A 20688-nucleotide genomic window follows, 5' to 3' on the forward strand; every position below is an offset into this window, starting at 1 on the left:
TGGATTGCAATTAGAGATCGGGAAGGAAGGGCCCCATGGTGGTTAGTATGCCAACATTCAAATATCCTTGATGTACACCGTTTTAGCTTTCTTTTCTTTTTTTTCTAGCTGAGCACCTAGTGAGGAGTTTTAATTCCTGGCTCTTTTCCTTGGATAATAAGTGATGATGACTGTCCCTTTGCCGTTCATAAAATGGGGCAACAATGTGCTGCCCGTGTCTGTAACGTGCAAATCTGATGCAGATTTGCAGTAGAAATGACATGTGGCTTTATAGCTACGACTAAATTTCTTTAAAAAACACGTTAATATTTCTGTGGTACTCGCTCAGTCTGTCCGAGGATTTAGCATCACTGCAAGCCGCAGGGATGTACCTGCCCGTCCATCGCAAGTGCCAGCACAGTTCGGTAGTGAAATTCCTCCTTGAAGGCACAAGGCGGTGCTGCTGCCCCTTTCGCTGTCAGAATAAAGTGGAGGAGGAAGCCCTGTGGAATTCCTTTGCTGTGTAAAATACCGGAGAGCAGAATCGAGTGCCTCGTCCCTGGTCAGGAGATTTCGGTTGTGCTGCTGATTTTCCCCATACAGCTTTTTTATTGAGGATTTTCAAGTTGACTGCAAACTCTGTCTCAAACCGGGTTTCCTTGTCCTTCCTCTTCTCATTAGAGCTTAATTTGTAAATGGAAGAGTAGATCTCAGGCTGCTTTCTGATAGTCAGCTCTCCCACTGCAGGCTGTGGGTTTCATTTTTAAGGTCAATGACTGTCATCAGGTGTCACTACCTATCAAACAGTGACATGCTGCGATTCCAGTGTCAGAAAAGCTTGATCTGCAGAGCTTTCAGGGGTGGGAGGATACGAAAAAGGTGACTCAACTTGGCCCTCTGGGTATGGGTTGATTTCCCTACCCATCCCAGTTGCCACTGGGAGGAACAAAAAAACCATCTCACCAGAGTAGCCTTTTCTAGAGTTACAGAGCAGAGAATCCTGTGGTGTCTATTTCTTTTTAGGACAGGACTAATAAAGGAGTTATCAACCGGAGAGCAGGTTACCTCCTTCTGAGAATTTCTTGTAAATTAACAGGCTCTGTGGATGCAAAGAGTACGTCTTTACCAGTAAGATAACCTCCCACAGCACAGGAACTTGATATCTCTACTGCTAAATAGTTAGACTAATCCTTCACGTGGTGTTGACCTGCACAAGCTAACATTCTCCCGAACAACTCCTGATTGAATGTGGGACTTAGCCAACCCCAGGGACCATTCCCAGTGCACAGTTTACACGCAGCCCCTCTTCTGCAAGCTAGGAAAATTAAATAATATGGACGTGGCGATTTGTTCTAACTGGCCTCAGGGATAGAAAAGCTCTGCCACCATTTAATTTCCTTACATAGATGTATATGACTATGTCCAGTTAGAGGCACTTCATGTCGTGTTAGACGTGGAAAGCCTGTCCGTGTGATTTTTCAAATTTTTTTTCCCCCTTTTTCTCTGGTATTTTGGTTTGGTATTTTTTGTACTATTTCTTATGTCTTTCTCAGACTCTGGCACTGGAGATATTTTGTAACAAACAGCACAATGAACCCTGACTTTTCTTTTCTTACTGTAGAAATGGTGTTAAATTAGACTTTGTCTTTGACTTGGAGTACCTGTATTTGCCTTTTCAAATTGCATTAGATTGGAAATAGGTAGGGAAGGCAAAAAAAATCAAGCAGTAACATGTCTCGGACAAAACTTACCGTGCTTCCTTCAGTAATATATTGTGATATGTTGTTGAGACTTGGTTTAGAGAGAGAAAGTTAGATACACTGGTGTTTGAATTTGGTGGTTAGTGCCTCTAATGGGGTTGGAACCAGTTTCTTTTGTTTTGTTTTTTGTTTTAGAGTCCTCAGTGAATAATCAGAAGAAGACATTCAGCCTCGAAGAAAAATCCAAATCTTCCAAGAAACGTGTCCATTATATGAAGTTTGCAAAAGGTAAGAGGAGTTTTGTTGTTTCATAAGCTCTAGCCAAGATTAGGGAAAAAAAAAAAAACAACAAAACCCACAAACGTGTCAAGGTGATCTGTTGCCCTCTGGGGTCTAAATTTGGCAAGTAAAATCTTGGTTTAGAACTATCCCCGGCAGCAACTTACTTAAAGCTATAATATGCTGCGCTTCTTCATATGGGACAATTTTGGATGGCTGTAGGCTGATATTGTTGAATACAACAATTTCTATCTGAAGGAACCATCAGCTGAGTAAAGGAACAGTGAATATTCTGAGTGCTCTGTGCGTGGGCAGGGGATGGGAGGGGGAGGAGGAGGCGAAGGTGATAACATCGTTACTCGGGGATCTGCACTGCACTATCCTCTGCAATCTCCAGTAACACCCAATAAGAGATCATGTGGATAAGATCAGTGATCAGATTAAACCTGAATGCAGGAAGAGGAAAGCCCTCTTACATCTATCAGATGCATTATTGGATAAATCAGGACAGCGGTTGGTGGCCACAAAAACTGCATCAAGAACTCATGGAGTTTAGTAATTTCTTTCTTTCTTAGAGTGATGACTTTATTTCAGCTGTCCCTTGTTTTGGCTCTTGACCATTGTTCGTTCGATCCCTTGCTCTATTTATTTCTCTGCTGGTTGCGTTCCCCTTTCACACACCCACGTGCACGTGGTGTGTCTATATATGTATTCCAGTGTACGGATAGGAGCGGTTTCCAGGAGTGGCTAATTTATTGTACTTAAAGATCTGTGTAGTATTTTCTGATGTCAATTACTTCTGTTTTAGCAGAGGCATTTGTTATCTGAATAGAGGCCAAATTCTTATATTGGGGTTCGTGTTTTTTGATTAAATAATTCAGCCTAGAAGTCGAACATGTTAACATGACTCTGCCACTTTACGACATTAAACAATTAAATTGGTTCAGGGCTTGCAAGTACAGAGGCCGTGGCCTGTTTGAGGTAGTAGCAAAGAGGATTTATTTTGATTCGGATTTAACCTTTTACTAAGTATAGTGAAAAAAGAAGTGTCTTTTGAGCATGTAAAATATGAAGCAAAGCTTTCATATTAACAATATCCCTTTGTTGTTTGGCTGCAGCGTTTCTATAAAGTAGGTGCCTCTTTGATTGTACCCTCTGTGGTCTAAAACGGGGAAATTGTCCTTTTTCAGGGAAAGAGGAAAAGTTATCTGAGAGAGGCTAATATTGTTGTGGCTCTTGTTGTTCAAGTCCGATCCTGCTTCCTTTTAGACTAAACAAGACGAGCTCACACAAAAGCGGGAGAAGGGAGCAGCAACGACAGAAAATGCAGTTTCCGTTTCTGGTGCCGTTTTGTAGCCTCGCTGCTGGAGGTACATCGGCACCAGACATACCCTTAGCAGCCACGCTTGAAGCTGGGAAATACGCATCAATATGAGATGAAGACAGCGATTTCAATTGCTTTTCTAGTAGCTGTTCTGCTGGGATGCTGCAAAAGAATCATAGAATCATAGAATTAGTGAGGTTGGAAGGGACGTTTAAGATCATCAAGTCCAACCGTTAACCTACCCTGGTAAAAACACCACCACTCCTAAACCATGTCCCTAAGCACCTCATCTACCCTTTTCTTAAACACCTCCAGGGATGGTGAATCCACCACCTCTCTGGGCAGCTTATTCCAATGTTTAATAACCCTTTCAGTGAAAAAATGCTTCCTAATATCCAATCTAAACCTGCCCTGACATAACTTGAACCCGTTTCCTCTTGTCCTATCACTTGTCGCCAGGGAGAAGAGGTCAGCTCCCATCTCTCTAAAACCTCCTTTCAGGTAGTTGTAGAGGGTGATAAGGTCTCCCCTCAGCCTCCTCTTCTCCAGGCTAAACAACCCCAGATCCCTCAGTCGTTCCTCAAAAAAAAGATTTGGCCCGTCAACAAAGTTGGTTTTCTCTTAGAGAATGCAAAAAGAGGAGGGATACAGGGGGAGAGAAGTCCTGGCAAGAAAGCGTAGGGCGAGAGGAGGAACAGAAGGATTGTCAGTGTCGTGTCCCAAGCCTTGGCCAAGATAAAGCTGAAAACAGCCACCAGTCTCATCCACTTGGGTAAGGACATCTAGAGGCTGCCCAGTGAGACCCCAGGAGGTTGGGTAACCCTTTCTCCGCTAGCTTGGTGTGTCTCCTTACCTTTTGTGGGCTGTTAAGGATCCTGAGAAGAAAAAAACAGGTGGAATAGTCAGATTTTTTTGTTGTTGTTGTTCATGAAAAATGCTTAGATTCATTTTGAGGTCAGTGATTTTGGAATGAGAAAATCGAGTGGAGTAGGACCCCACCAGACACCTAATAAGTTGGCCTATCTGGGCTAATTTTGTTTCTTTAACTTTTGCTGATTTTTTTTTTTTTTTTTTTTAAAGAATTTTCTGAGACAAGTTGTGGACAGCTCAATATAAAGGCTTCTGTGCTGTGGAATTGGCTAAACTTCTGCCAGCGTGTCAGAATATCACATCACACCCTTTTGCTTTCCCCCTCCCTGCTCCATGTCTGATATTCGCGTGGCCGCACGACAGTCAGAGGGGAGTGATGGTCCTACTGGAATTCGGCGAAATCTTTGCTTCACCCTTGAAATTGTTTTAAGGTGGAATAACCCAGTGTGTTGTAGAGATGGAGGTTTTGCTTTTCAGAAGCAATTTAATGAATTAAAGCAAAGTCCCCACTGAGTAAAGATGAGTCTTTATTTTTTATTTCACTGTTTGGAAGAGCTATAACTCCCGAAGTCTGTCAGAGATGGGAAATTCTCGTGAGAATCCCAAGATGTGCAGCTTCTCCTTGAACTTTTCTTGTGTGTAGGAGGTTACAACTCTTCTTTCCCTTTAGCATAGTAGAGGCTGCTTCCCTCATCTTGCTATGACAATTGCAGCAGCGGGTGGGGGAAAACAAGCTGTTATTATAGATTTCCCTGGGGGCATCCACCAGGGGGCTGTGGTTGTCTCCTCACCAGCCTTTCCCTCTACGCGCACACATTTTCTCCTGTACGTGAGTGCCATGGTCAGCCTTCATTTAGTGTCTTTAATGTTCTCCTGATTTTTTTTCACCTCCAGAAAAAATTTCGCTACCTCTGTGGGTTAGAGTTTGTGTTATGAAAATGTGCCTGTCATCACCAGATGTGATGTTTGTGGTTTTTTTTTTCCTTCTTTTACCCCTTTCAGGTAAGGATCTCTCTTCGCGCAGTGAAGATGATCTGTCCTGCATATTTGGGAAGCGACAGAAGAGTATAAAGACACAGGTAAACAAGAGGTTTCACCTTTCTCTTGTTTCTGTGCATATTATCCCTTACAACAAAACCATATTTAAATGTCTTTCTGCTAATGGGATTACCACACGCCCATCAAAAGCAAGGGGTCTCCTCCCTGTGAAGTTACTGTTGTTTCCATGTGAAGGCTGCAGGTGGAGGGCTGTGCTCTGAACCGTTAGGAAATAAGAGTGCATTTAATACATATTTTTGTGATTTTAATATCTTTAATAATACATAATTTTGTGAATTATTATGATGCAACTTCTTTGGAGTAAGGAAACTTCAGTATTTTAATTTTACACTTCTTAGGCAATGTACATCGCAAAGTAGATAAATTTTGCTTGATCTGAAAGATCCACAGATATCCAAAATAAGATTTGACGTTCAGTAGCAACTGGCCAACCTCAACAAACTGCCCTTGTTTTCACAAGAATTGGGAAACAGCTGCAAAGGATTCAAAGATGGCTTGAGCACTGGTAAATATTTTATGAGAAGACTTTTCCCCGGATTTGTGTAATGAAATCAAGGCTTGTACTAGCATTTATTTTATTTTATTCATGTATTCATTAGCATCTTGCACTTGCAGAGAATAGTCCTGCTATATCAGTCTATAAAATAACAGACATACTGCAACATGACTAACGCATCCAGAAGAATTTTTTTGAAAAGATAACGTCTGGAAAACACAGTATGTTGCAAGAATTGCCCTGTTGGTTCAGAGGTCTCTGAAGTCTCCTGTAGTTAGGGGGAAAGATGGGGTTTTAAATTGAATGGAAATTGCTGAAATACCCTGACACTTTGTTTGTTGTGCAGCACTCTTGAAAATTGTGCTGTAACTTCACTGTAGGCCACTGTGAACTTTGGGAAGAGAGGAATAGGGGGAGGAACGTGCTAAGAGATCCTGGATAGCAGTGAAAGTATTATAAGGTTTGTAGCTGTGTAAACGCTAGGCGCAATGACAGGGGAGCTTGTGAAGAACAAATAGTGATCCACTGGGGATTCTTCACTGGAAAAAACTCTTACTGTAAAATAAAGAATACTTCAGTGGGGTGTCTTGAATTGCACACTTTGAAGGATTTGGTCTCGCCATTATCCCGCATAGTGCTATAATTTCAGTGAATGTGCCGTAGGTTTTAAAGTTATTGGTGGGACACAGAGAAATGTCAAGTCTGTTTTCTGTGTACTGCTCTCCAAACTACAAAAATACGGTTATAGTTAATTAAACTGGGAGGTTAGAAGAAATGTAAACAAATTAAGAACTGTCCTGTCTTGTCTGCCACCGTGAAAAACAGTATGAACCTTTGTTACAAGTCATGTGGTTTGGCTTGAAAGGTAAGAGCTTGGGAGGAGGCCGTCAGCCACAACAGAACCCATCTTAATTTATTACTGTCTTGAAATAAGGATTTGGGGGCTTCAAGTCCGTGAGAGCTGTTAGAGGTCTCAAATGCTGTAGGTAAGCTGGCTCATTGGAGCCCCCTTGATTAAGACTTGTGATCGCCTAGATATGCCATGGGTCTGCTGCTCAGCTCCCTTGCTGTCAGATCAATATGAAGCAAGCCAAACTGGGATTTAATGCAAATCAACAGTGCTATGGTTAAGGGAGTAGATTTTGCCCACCCATGAGTTGTCCCGAATAGTTGGTCTTGTTTTCTCTGTCCCCTGCATCTTTTGAAACTAAAAATGAGCTTAGAAAGTGCTATTGCTGCTTCTGGGACTCAATCCTGTGGAGCGTTTGGTCTTCTGTTGGTAGACACTGCAAATAATGTGCATTTATGACTGCATGTGAAGGGTATATAAGTTTGTGCGTGCATTTGCTAATTCCTTCACCAATGCGGTGGTTGGCTGTTGGCTACTGTGCAGATTTCCTTTTTCCCCTCACTGAACACTAAGCTAATGGTTCACGGTTCTTGCAAAACGTCACAGACTGTTCCCTGTTAAGCACATGCAAATACAGGCAGGAGGTAGTGTAATTTGGAGCGGAATTGTCATCTTCTGGCTACCATCTGCTGTGAAGCAGCCACAGGGATAGAAAGCCAGAGGCAGCACAATTGCTTTCCCCCCGCCCTCCGCCCTCCTTTTCTTCATGGATCAGAGATCTGTGGAGTTTGCACAGAACAAAAATGCGTTGCTCAGGCCCTCCAGCTCTCAGCAATTTCATTTCGTTGCACCCATGAACTCTCGTGATCCCTTTCCATCATGTTCCAGAGCCTGGTCCTTAAGGTGGCATAAATGGAACTGCCTCGTGAGGATCTGCGGTACTGTTCTCTGTCTGTGTGTGTGTTTGCACTCTGTTTTGAAATCTTTAGGCTCTGGGCATTTCCCTGATGTGGCAGAGAGCGCACTGCAGGAGCAGGAAGGTGTTGTCACTCTCCTGGAAGTGAGTTGCTCATATCTATTCCCGTGTAGAGATAATGTAGGAAGAGTCCCGGTGTCCATCAGAGCCCTGGAGTATGCCTTCAGGCTGTGGTAGGCTGCAGTCCCTTTTAATTGCAGCTCCTGCTCCATACAGCTGTTACTAACAGTTGTATATTGCTGTCCCTGCTCAAAGCAGGTGAGGACAGTGTCCATACTGTGCCATAGGTGCCAGAACTGCTGCTAACAATTCATCTGATTGCAGGTTCCCGGCTGTGGTTGCAACCGAGATAGTACAAGGGAGTATCTTGATCCTGTAGCTTGAAGTCCTATCTGTAAAGCTCTTCCCAAGGTATTAGATTCATCCTCTTTTTTTCAGAGGTGCAGTTTGAGAAGCATTCAGTACAAATTTGATTTGAGCTGAACGACCTGTCTTCAGCTCGTAGTTGTAGAGTTGTCATCTTTTGACAAAGATATTCAGCATAATTCCGTTTCCCATAGTTGTAGTTGTTTTGGTCCAGGATCAAAACCATCTTGGGTATATCTTCATGGAAAGATGCAAGAACTGCTTTTCATAGAATCACAGAATTATTGAGATTGGAGGAGACCTCTGGAGGTCTCCAGATCGACCACCCTGCTCCAAGCTACGGCAAGTTGCTCAGGACCTTGTCCAACTGAGTTTTGACTATCTCCCTTCCTTAAAGCCTCCAATTTAAGCCTGTGACAAAATGCAGTGGATGGATGAAAGACATCACTTAAGGAGCAGAAGATGGGAACGTTTTGGAATAACAAAACGCTTATGCTGTAAACGGGCTCAGTTGGGTGATCATTTGCAGTTCTGTAGGCATCAGAGATGCAGTGGAAGGTATGGTAACGTTAAAGGATGTATGCTATTGATGGAACAGGCTGCCCAGGGAGGTGGTGGAGTCTCCATCTCTGGAGACATTCAAAACCCACCTAGATGCGTTCCTGTGCAACCTGCTCTAAGGTGTCCCTGCTCTGGCAGGGGGGTTGGACTAGATGATCTCCAGAGGTCCCTTCCAACCCTATGATTCTATGGTGTTATGGCCAGGTTTTTCATCTGAGTGAGTTCTCTTATACCTAAGAGCTGTTGTATCCAACGGTCTTTGAGCTTTCCTAGTTCTACAAATGGCCTAAAGTGCAGTAGATCCTGGGAGTGGTATTACATTGATGCTCATCCACACTGTTGTACTAGGTCTGGCTGGTTGGCTGGTGTTATACCAAACTGTTCTTAAAGATTAGGGAAAAGGGGAGAAAAAAGTGAAACCCAGGAAACACCATCTGTGCTTTTGGTCGAATGGAAACTAGTGGAAGGGCTCAAGGCTAAGTGACACCGTCTCTGGACCAGCAAGATAATCCTGGCTCTTCTGAAGTGCTTGTCAAAAATATGTCCCCTCTGAACTGCTGCTGTGATAAATTGTGTCTCAACAAATCAGATATGTCACAGAGACACCGTTCCAATCAGTTGTGTTCAGTCTTTCCTAGTACAGTCATTAGAAATCGTTTTATGATCTTGACCTGTGGAGTAGTCTTTAGCAGAAGATGTTGTGTGCTAGCTTAATCTGAGCTGTCTTAACTGTAGAGCTGATCTCAGACTCACTTTTAAACTGTCTCGGCCTCCTAGGACTGATCTGGCTAATGCGTCTTTTGTTTCACACTGACACTACTGCAGTAAGCGGGGATGTTGAAATTTGGGTTATCTGCCTTATCAAAGGAAAAGGGAGTTGGCCAGAGGACTGTAAAGATTGCAAAAGAGTGGAATTGCAGAGGATATGGAAGGAAATGCTGTTTGCCCCTAAGGGTCGAAAGGAGTTTCTCTAGAAGTGGTAAGACCGAGATGTTAGTTTAAGCTATTGTTTTGATGGTTCTGGGATATGTGTTACCATTTGTAGACTCTCGCAACCTTTAATTCTCCTGAATGTTAAACATAACGGTATTTTTCTTTTATTAGTAGTATTATTTTTGATAAATCGTTTGTCCAACTAAAACCTCCTTAATAAACTACACAGGCACCTTTGTTTAATAATGAAAAAAAAAAATAGTGAAAAAAAACAGAGAGAAAAAACAATGGCTGGGCTTCAGAGTGGACCTAAATTGAAAACGTCTGCAGTTTTTTCCCAGGGAGAGTAAGTGATCGAAAATATTGAATTGTAATTATGATGCTCTCTGGAGACTTACAGTGAGGACCTGTTTTGCAGGGTAAGATCTGCCAGACTTTTTTTGCCCCCACTTTCCCTCTGATTTTCTCACTTGCTTAGGAACGCTGGGAGCTGGGGAGACAGAAAAACAAATTCCATTAGTTCCTATCTGGTTGAACTTCCTGGAACCCCCACTATTTTTTTTGCTTCTCAGAATTTCCTTCCTCCATCCAGCTGTGTTTCCTGATGAAGCCTTATCACTGGAGAAAATGCTCCTGAGTGAGACTGAGGATTTGGGAATGAGTTACAGACGGTCCCAACTTGGTTGCTGAACAACATGATTCTGGCACTGATTTCGCTTTGGGGGCTGGGGGAGTGGTTCCGATTTGCCGGCGCGTTTGTAATAACTCCGTTTGAGATGCGTAGAAAACTGAATGTTTTGCATCCATCTCACTTCCATGGCTCAGGCCGTTTGATGAGTAATCTGCTTCCTCCAAATTTTTGTAACTTGGATGTAAACCTGCGTAAGTTCCCTTAAACTACCTAATCCAAGTAGCCCGAAAGTCTCGAGTTCATGGTGATTTCGTCCGTGTTAGTCATTGGAAATGTAACTATCCGCCCTGTTGCTTTTTCACTTTTTTTCTTTTTTTTTTTTTTTTTTTTTTAAATCAGGAAATTGTCTTCTGACACATTTTGCAGAACTTCCTCAACTGACTTACATTTCCCAGCACTTATCAGAAAAGCATGTTGGCTAATCTTAAGGGACATAACTGAAAATCCATTAAAGTCTGGCTCTACCATGGGCTCGCTGAAGCTATGGGTAAACTGGTGCAATTCTCTTCACCTCAACTTTCTCTCTGCAAAATACCAATCATGATATTGGTGTTTGTGGGTTTCGCAATTGTGACTTTTAGGCAAGTTGCAAGTTCAGTCTGTTGTTTTTTTTTTTTTTTTATTTTACCCCTGACAAAGGTCTCTGTTGCAGACATAGTGTATAAAATAATTTTGTGTTCCTTTTTGAAGCACTGTCAGGGAACAAAAAACTGCAGAAGAGAAAAATTAGTTAAAAATTAACTTAGGTTTTTCACTGTTCTGCTTTGGAGACCGCAGCTAGCATGAGGTATTTGGGACTGAGAAGCAGAACAGAAAAAGGACATCAAAAACCTGGAGAGAGTCCAAAAGGATTTAGTAAAATGGGCGACAGGGTTAGAGGGCACGTCCTAGAAGGAGAGAGTGGAGGAACTGGATACGTTCATCTCAGAAAAGAGACAGAAAAAGATGACCTCTCTGCCTATAAATATCTGAGGGTCGGGGGGAGGGAGGAACAGAGGAAGGGAAGGGATAGTAATCAGGGTAGGCAAAAGCCAAGAATGGTATTGGGGGTGAGAACTTCAATTAGAGAAAGGAAGACACAAGCTTACTCTTCGGCAGGCTTCCTCACCGTGATGTCAGCGAGGCAGTGGAAGAGTCTCCTAAGGGAAATCCCAGCTCCTTAGTAAGTGACGCCAAGAAAAAAAAAAAAAAAAAAGAATTTTAACGCTTTTAGACCCATTGGAGTAGGCAAAGACTAATTGATTTAAGTAAAACATCTCCCAACGAGTTGTTCTATGACCGTCTTGGATTCTGCATGATTAAAGGCAATGAGCTCACGCTGAAATCCTTGTCCACGTGCATGCTGATCTGTTGGCCTTCTCTGTCCAGCTGCCTGTTCTCATGAAATATTTTAGAATCTTAATATCTTTGAAATCTCTAAGCTTCTGCTAGGTTGGATTAAAAAGTTGCTGGAGGGAAAAGCGTGCGTGATGTACACAAATGTCTGGGCAGAATGATTATGGAAACTTTGCTTCCTTAAGAAATCAGAGTAAAAATGTAATTGCTGTCAGCGTGTTCCGGAGGAAGACAGTAGGAAAACACTGAGATAGTGTCTTTAACATATTTCCTTCTTTTTTTATTATACTTTTATTGTCAGAGAGAATACTTGCATTTTTAGAGGCACTGAGTATCTTGTGCCTAGGTATTAAATTATCCCCAGGTTACAGAATTTGTCAGATTTGGGGTTAAAATCTAGAACTGCACAGCGCTTATTTCTATATATGACTTGACCATTTCAGCATGGAATCGTGTAATGTGTTGTGTGTCACTGGGAAGAGTGAATCATAGAATCATAGAATGGTTTAGGTTGGAAAGGACCTTGAAGATCATCCAGTTCCAACCCCCCTGCCAGAGGCAGGGACACCTCCCACCAGACCAGGTTGCCCAAGGACACGTCCAGCCTGGCCTTGAACACCTCCAGGGATGGGGCCTCAACAGCCTCTCTGGGCACCCTGTGCCAGTGCCCCACCACCCTCACAGGGAAAAACTTCTTCCTAATGTTCAATCTGAACCTACCCTCTTCCAGTTTAGAGCCATTCCCCCTCCTCCTATCGCTACATGCCCCAGTAAAAAGTCCTTCCCCAGCTCTCCTGTAGGCCCCCTTTAGGGACTGGAAGGCCGCAAGAAGATCTCCCCGGAGCCTTCTCTTCTCGGGGCTGAACAGCCCCAACTCTTTCAGCCTCTCCTCATAGGAGAGGTGCTCCAGTCCTCGGATCATCCTCGTGGCTCTCCTCTGGACATGCTCCAGCAGGTCCATGTCCTTCTTATGTTGGGCTCTCCTTATGTTTTATATGGATATATGAATATAATGTTATATATATGAATATAATGTTTTACCAAGAGGAAAGGCAAATGAAAACAGGAAAGAAAAGGGGGGATTTAATCCCACCCGACTTTATTGGTAGAAGCTCTGGGCATCTTCTCCAGACTCCCCTCACAGTGATGAGGCACAGGTGTCCAAACAGATGCGTTCACTCTCTCCAAAGATGGTGATGATGTACGAAGCCGAACCTTTCCTAGAGATAAGTGCCTCTTCCCTGATTGTAGAGGACATCGACTGGTGAGGTGCATCCTGTCCAAGAAGTTATATTCTGAATATTTTCTGTTTCAGTGCAAGAGCTGACTGTTCTTGTAAGCATGTGATTACTGCTCAACCCTCTTGACCTATTCAGCTCTCGTGAAGGCTGCATTCTTTTAATTTTATTTTTAATACTGGTTAGCGGGAAGAGGCTGGTGACCTAGTGGCATAGTCTGCAAGACAATATAGTGGTGCTTTTATGCCTTTGGTATCCCCAGGAACCTGCTTCTGATTAGAAAGGTGTCTGTCAGCCTCTAGTTCACTGCTACTGTGACCAGCGTGGCTTAACTCGCTGCGGATTTTTACACTTGTGATCTAGGAGATGGTAACACTCAGCTTCCAGTGCCTTAGTTCTCCTTGGCTTTGATGGCAGCTCGCTGTGTTCTGCAGCATCGCTGTTAGAGGATATCGTTAGGTTGGTTTGTTCTTCTGTTTTGTTTTCTCTTTCTGACCGTTTGAGTGAAATGCGTTAAAATGACTGTTGGCAAAGGCTTTTTACTACATCTATAATACTTTGGTTACTTTTTTGGTCTCTCCAGTTTTGCTCTGCAGTTTACCATGGACTCTAAGAGCCAGATTGCACCAGCAGTTAGCAGTACAAGGTCTTTGCCCATGCTTGAGGGGGAAACCAGGACCGGTCGGTGCCACAAACTGACAATGAGGACAGCGTGACCGTACAGCTGAAGGGCTGAATGCATCTTCACTGCGCACAATTAGTACAGGCAGAGCAAATCTTCTGGCAGCACAGACTAACGTAAAGTGGATGTCAAACCCTGTTGCTTTGAGCTGGTAACTCGTAAAACCATATATAGCGAGTCAGAAAAACAATGAATTAGGCTCAAGGTGTTAATTTGCGCCATATTTTTAATACTTTTCCACGCAGGTGAGATTGTTCCAGGAGCACCGGTAAAAACCACTGTGCCCAGCATGGTGTCCCAATAGTGCTTTTGATAAAAGGAGGAAGAGCAAACTATTGATGTTTTGTTGCCTATTCTATAAGCACCTTGTTAATCAACCGAGGATAAATTATTGCCGTTCGGATATCAGCAGAGAGGGAGAGGAGGAGATGTCTCCCAATCTGGAAGAAATGGTGCTTTTTCTTCTCTCTTCATTGGAGAAGAGTCTTGCCTCTAGCGTTAGTTCCTTGGGGGGGTTGTTAGGAACAGAAACAAAACTGGGGGAAGCTCTTTTGATTTATCTTCTCTCCTTCCCTTTTGGTCACTTCGATAGGCTTAAAGAGCCGAGTTGGCTTTAATGTGTTACCATTAGAGACCATGCATTAGCTGGAATAAACCATCGTGCCTCACAGTGAAAAATATCCCTTGATTGGCTAATTAATCAGTCAAAGGGGAATGACATGGCGCTCGGCTTGAGGGACTCTGCTGCACAGGTAAACAGGTCATTGATAAATGGTTTACCCACAAATTCATATATCAAGAAAACTTAGTCGTTTTTTAACTATACTTTGTGTGAAAGCTGCGCTGCGTTTTTGGAGGTGGATTTTTGCTGCCCTTGCTTTTTGTATTGTGGGAGTTTTTAGGTTGTGAACATTTTCAAGAGGAGAAGCCCAAACTAAATTTTTGTTACGGTTGTAGTTCTTCTGTTTTCTCAATGGCACAAAAGAGCCGCACAGGTTTAAAGAAGGAGGGGCGGGGAGGGGGAGGCAGAAATCATTGTCACGGCTATGTATCGCGGTTGAGTGGGTCTCTAATCGGAACAGCTGATAGTTTTTTGTCATTTCAATACTGCGGCTTTTCAGTGGGTTGTATCTTGTCTTCAGGCACTGCGCAAGCAAAGCTGACATCCATAAATGGGTCTAATGAAATCATTGGGGAAAATATATGAAGTAAGGTGCAGGTCTGTGTTGGTAAAAAACTTCGTCTTATCTGATTCAGTTAGTACTGGCTTTTAGCATCTATATATGCTGAATTTTGTCATCTGCGTGCTGTATAACACCTTATCCTGGAAAGATGGTTCCCCAGGGGGATTCTTCACCGAGAGTTTAAAAAAAAAAAAGGAGGGAGGAAATCCAGCTCTAAATGAAATTGGATGAAAATGTGATCCGGAACCGCTCTTATATGTGGGGCGTGTACGTAGTGTTAAAGCAGTGTAACCGTGTAAGGAACCATAAAACAATAATGTTTGGCAAAGCTGCTTAACACAAAACAAATATTAATTGTGCTTTTTTGCTTTTTTCCTTCTTTAACTGTGTGTATACTGTGAGAAATTATCATGCCACTACCTAAGAATATGGCTTGGGTACCAGAGACCTTATTAATACTTACAAGTATCTAAAGGGTGGGCTGAAGGAGGATGGAGCCAGGCTCTTTTCAATGGTTCCCAGTGACAGGACGAGGGGCAATGGGCACAAGTTGGAACATGGGAAGTTCCGTTCAAATACACGGAAACACTTCTTTCCGGTTCGGGTGGCAGAGCACGGGCACAGCTGCCCAGGGAGGGGGGGAGTGCCCTTCTCTGGAGAGCTTCAAGACCCGCCTGGATGCAGTCCCGAGGGATGTGCTCTGAGCAATCCTGCTTTGGGAGGGGAGTTGGGCTGGATGATCTCTAGAGGTCCCTTCCAACTCTGAAAACTCCATAAAGAATGAAGTTAACCTTATTTTTGTCATGTGTAATCCTTTCCTCCCAAACACCCCTTGTCATGGGGCTGCGCTTTTATAGGACAACTTTGCTTTGTTTTTCCTTTTAAAAATATTTGTGTGATCAAAGAGCTTGCTTAAAAAAAAATAAAAAAATAAATAACATTCCAGTGCAGTAGTTCAAAACAAGGAAAAGTACGTGGTTTTTTTTTGATCCCATCATAACAGGATTTGTGTATGGAAGTGTGAACTAAGCAGGTGGCTTCCTGTTGATTTTAAAGCCAGGTGGGCAAGTTCTTGACAAGGAGTTGATCTCACAGGCTGCTACCTGCCCTGCTTTCCCTGGTGCAAGCGTACGCTGCGTGCTCTTCCCTTCAGCTGGGCTAGCGCAGAGCCAAGGTGATGGTCCTTTGCACAAAGGAGCTTATTCCTCTGTGGACAAGGAGTACCCTGCTCTGGCAGGGGGGTTGGACTAGATGATCTCCAGAGGTCCCTTCCAACCCTGACTATTCTGTGACTATTCTGTGATTCTGAGTAGGAGCGGTGTGAGATGGCATTTGGGATTGATACCTCGTGGGAATAATACTGCTGTGGGAACGAGAGGAAAACAGCTGCATGTGTTCTATCTCAGAAATCGGGGAATGGAATACATTTTATTACCCTCGAAGAAGATCCGCTCAAATAGCCTGCGGAATCATAGAATCGTAGAATGGTTTAGGTTGGAAAGGACCTTGAAGATCATCGAGTTCCAACCCCCTGCCGTAGGCAGGGACACCAGAAGGACTGGATGTTCATAGCACAGTCTCATTTTTGCTGACTTTTAGCTATTAAAGGGTGTCTAACCTTTCTCCAAGGGTGTCTTCCGATTTTGGCTCATCAAACTGATTATGAAATTGCTGGTTGGTTCAGATGGGTTAAGCAAACCAGAAGTTGGAGCAAAATAAATGATTCAGCCTGAGAGAGTGCGTAAAATCAAAGAAACGAGCTTTTCCACTTCCAAGCCAGTATTTCGACTTCTCTACTGAATTGTTCTTTCTTCAGCTGTAAGCATTTGCTTTTTTTTCTTCTCCAGTCAGGAGAAATATGTGATGCTGGAGTGTGACTTAATGGTAAGCTTTCCCATCAGGGTAACCTTGAGAATGTATGAGATACTCTGACCTCACTTCAGCTACCTGACAGGCTTAAAAATTTTGGCAATTTGAAGTTAATTTGGGCTCATTTGAGTTTTGCCAAAGTAATAAGACGAGGTCAAGAGATCCATTGTCTGTGTTTTCCCTACATCTACAGCCTCACTCTGCAAACTATCGTCAATCCCAGTGTGTTTCCTTTGAATAGTTGTGTTCTTGCCATATATGTGTATAGGCAAGTGTGACCTGCTGACTAACGTCACTAATTTGACCATCTGCTAATAACTACATGTATCCCTCCGTTAAGAAAAGAGGAAGATTACGATGGAGAAGATGATCATACGGTGGGATAGTAGGAACCTTCTATGCTCCATTTGCTTTAGCATCATCTTTAAAATGATATGGCAGTTGCCAGGGTCTTGATGATGATGGCTTGCTCTTCTCCATCGCAGAATGCTTTTGGGGAAGGACCTCAGATTTGGTGTTAAGGATGAATATTGTCCAATTTTGATTGCTAGGCCAGATTGTCTGTTGTTGAGAGGACATAGCAAGAAAGCAAGGGTCCAACAGCTGAAGAAAGCAACAGAAAAAGGGAACTCAAGCAAACCTGAGTTTTGCTGAGTTGGAAAGCGTTTGGGAACTGTACTGTATGGATTCTGAAGTTTCCGTACACGTAACAGTGTCTGAACTTTTCCCTGCACTGGATTAAGGGATGTGACGTCTGTCCGTTGGGCGTAGTTTGTTCTTTCTTTCCTTGGGGAAAATTGGTTGTGCATTCAAGTGTTTTGATTTGGCAGACTCTCGGTAATACGAACCCAGTGGGTATTCGTGAAGACAAGTTGAAGTGTGCTCTGGCTTTGGAACAGAAGATGATGCTGTTTATGGTAATTAGTTTCTGTGGAAATTTGTCGCACAGTCTGCGATGGACCTCCAGAAGGTTCTGCAGAGATGAGTTTTAACCTGCCGGTAGAAAATGCTCGTGTCCCTCGGGGTCCAGGTTCACCAAGGCTGTTTTGGTGTCACCTCAACTTTAAGGTCCTCCAAAAAGGACAAGACCAGGGTTGATTTGACCAGGGATAGTAGAGGGGACAGAGAGTGAGAAGTGTATCTGTCTGCAGGGCTGAAGAGTTCTAATCATTTAGTTCTTTCTTATCATTTCTGTTCTGCTGGGGTTTATTTCAAATCTGCTCTGTTCTTGCCATGAGCTGATTTCTTCAAGTGCTGGGACATGTTGTTGACAGCAGCAGAATCGAACCCAGCTCAGGTTAACTAGATCCTGTGTCACCTGTGTCACAGGTTGTTTTTTAACAAATGAAGAGAAGATCAAAAATATTGTCTGCCCTGAAATCCTGTTTTCCAGAATATTGAAGAATTTAAATGTCACTCAGTACTTCAATACTTGAAAGAAAATTATTTATTCTCAATACTTCTTTACGCAGAAATTTCTGTAAGCTTGGGAGTAGAAGAAAGTTACTGTAGTACAGAGAGTTAGTCAAAGGCTAATGCTAATTAGGAAATGCTTTTTAGTTCTCAGAAAACACGATCTTTTTTTTTTTTTTAATTTCTATTTTCATTTCAAATAGTCAACTTGTAAGTTTTGCAATGAATATTTGCAGTTAGAGAAACAGGAATTACTACAAACATCTTGTTGCAGTCAAGTGCAAGCTTGCAGGTGCTTTTTTATTATTATTCATTAGACCGCTATATCTCATCATGGAGTAAAAATCTTAGATGAGGGGAAAAAAATCATCCAATTTTAGTTATTTATTATTTCAGGTAGCCCTTTGTGTATATATATATTTGTTTGATGTCTCATTAATATGAATACAGTTCATATATTTCTTGGAGAAAAAGGGGAACGGTGTAAGTAATGAAGCAGGAGTGTTTTGTTGAGCTTCCCCACCTCTCGTCTACTCCTTTAACTCTTAACTGTATTCAGAAAGCACCTCAGCCTGTACCAACCACTCCAAGGTGCCTGGGGCACTGCCTGTTACTCAGTAAAATAACCGTAAAGTCCTCTGGATAGCAGTAGATGTGGAATTTCTCTGCAACTGCTAATGCATTAAGACACTAAGATGTTTGGTTTGAGAAGTGTGGTAGCAAACAGCAAAGATGACTTTTTGAATTCTGTTTTGATGCACGGCGTATCGGGGGCTACTAACTCTCTTGTGCCACTGCTGTCCCATTCAGGCAAAAGCTATTTCCTCCAACAATTCTCAAATTATCTTAGAGCTTCAAATCTTTATTTACTCGCCTGGCTCGGCTTGTCCCAGTATCAGGTCCTTAACCAGTAAACAACACATTTAGCCCAGTGGGTTATTAAGTTCTCTAAATATCTTCCTTTTCTATGTTCTCAGTCTGTCCAGTAATGGCATCAGTTCAAACTCAGATTGTTTCACGAAGACCACCGTAATAGTCTGCTTATATAAACCTTTTGGTGCTACTCAGCTTGAATCTGGGGCAGTGATATAATGAAACACATGACTGTCGTGTTATCCAGCGCTCAAGTTTGCTTCTACCTAAAAACGTTTCTCCTCCTGAATTGAAGAATGAATGTTCTGTGGGGAGCGATTCGGGGTTGGCCAAAGTGACCTAATTTCAGCCTCTTAATATCTGTGACTGCGCTAATGCTGAGAGCTTAGGCATTCATTTACATTTCATCTTAAAAGCAGGGAGAACACTGGGCCAAACTTCGAGGTGATGAGAGAAAATTGTGTAATCTTACACGTCAGCAAGCGAGTGGAAGAGGAAGTTTTCTGTTGGAACTTGCACACTAAGAAGTTAGATGGCAAAATGTCCCTATTTTAACTTACGCCTTGTTAAGCCTTCTATTAATCTCTGCTTTTAAACTCCTCTCCCCCAGCCCCTTTGGATTTGAGCGTGTGATTTGTCTGTAGAGGACATCGCCTGGCAGTGGATCCCAGGAATGTGGCTCCGGTGAGGCACGGCGAATCTGCGGTCGGGGCTCTTTGGTTCGCTTCCACCGCGGTCCAACTCACACGCTGTGCAGCCTTAGGTCAGGTTGCTTCTCTGCATCCTAATTTCACAATCGCTAAACCCGGGGATGATTCACATACCCCACGTAGGTGGTATTAGCCTAATTTGTGTCAAGCGTGTAGTTCTTCATGAAGTCCATTGAAATATTTAGGTGATAAGTGAGAATCTTTAAGTGCAAAGTGTGTCATACGTGTTCAGTTTCTCCTGGAGAGGGACTTTATACAAGGGCAGGTAGAGATAGGACGAAGACAATCAGAGGTCTGGAGCACCTCTCTTATGAGGACAGGCTGAGAGAGTTGGGGTTGTCCAGCCTGGAGAAGAGAAGGCTCTTATAGCCCCTTCCAGTATCTGAAGGGCGCCTATAAGAAAGCTGGAGAGGGACTTTTTACAAGGGCATGTAGTGATAGGATGAGGGGGAAGGGCATCAAACTGGAAGAGGGGAGATTTAGAATAGATATTTGGAAGAAATTTTTCACTTTGAGGGTGGTGAACCCCTGGCCCAGGTTGCCCAGAGGAGCTGTGGCTGCGCCATCCCTGGAGGTGTTCAAGGCCAGGTTGGACGGGGCTGGGAGCAACCTGGGCTGGTGGGAAGTGTACCCACCCATGGCAGGGGGGTGGAACTAGATGATCTTTAAGGTCCCTTCCAACCCAAACCATTCTGTGATTCCTCACGGTTGTTTCTGGAGAACTGGAAGAGCTGTTTGAAGTGTACTGTGTGTGCTTACCTGTTTACCTTTTGAACTTTACAGCCGGGGGTGCCTATAAAAGCTATACTGTGGTTTTAGGACATTGTAACTTAATTAAACTTTCAGAGATTGGTGAAGCGTGACTGCCTGGCTTTCCTGAAATCTCTGCAAAAGCAAGGCTGTTTACATAAAATGTGGATGGGAGGAGGGAGCGTGCTCCAGAGCACCGAGTTATTTGCGCGGCTGGGGGTGGAGGGTATGTGCCCCTGCAGATTTGTAAATCTTGGAAAGCTGAGGTCAAGCAAGAAGTGAAGAAGTATCTACCTGCAGGAGTGTTTGTATAAACGGTTGCTTCTGGTCAAGTGAAGTAGCAGCCCTTGCTTTGACAGCTAGTACTTAATGTATCATTTGGGCTGCTGGTTCTCTGACATCCATTCATTCCAGCAGACCTCCTCTGACCAGTGCTTACCGACCAGAGCGCTGCAGGGTTGGTTGGTTGAGTTGTTGGTTTTGGTTTTTTTTTTTTTCCCCTTTTTAATAAGCCCAGTGTTTCTCAGTTACCAAATGGCAAAGGAATGCT

At 43.2% G+C, this 20688-nt stretch overlaps 1 protein-coding gene across 1 annotated transcript in view; it reads left to right on the top strand.

The window, feature by feature from the left end:
* The window catches only part of PINX1 (PIN2 (TERF1) interacting telomerase inhibitor 1), a 71088-nt gene that overhangs the window by 13951 nt on the left and 36449 nt on the right, over positions 1-20688 (top strand). Inside the window, exons 5-6 of the mRNA XM_082480804.1 lie at positions 1875-1967; positions 5155-5231. Coding sequence (XP_082336930.1) covers positions 1875-1967; positions 5155-5231 — 170 coding nt within the window. The remainder of the gene's footprint in view (positions 1-1874; positions 1968-5154; positions 5232-20688) is intronic.

This window comes from Vanellus vanellus (assembly GCF_965231255.1).
Source record: "Vanellus vanellus genome assembly, chromosome: 3".
Lineage (NCBI taxonomy): Eukaryota > Metazoa > Chordata > Aves > Charadriiformes > Charadriidae > Vanellus > Vanellus vanellus.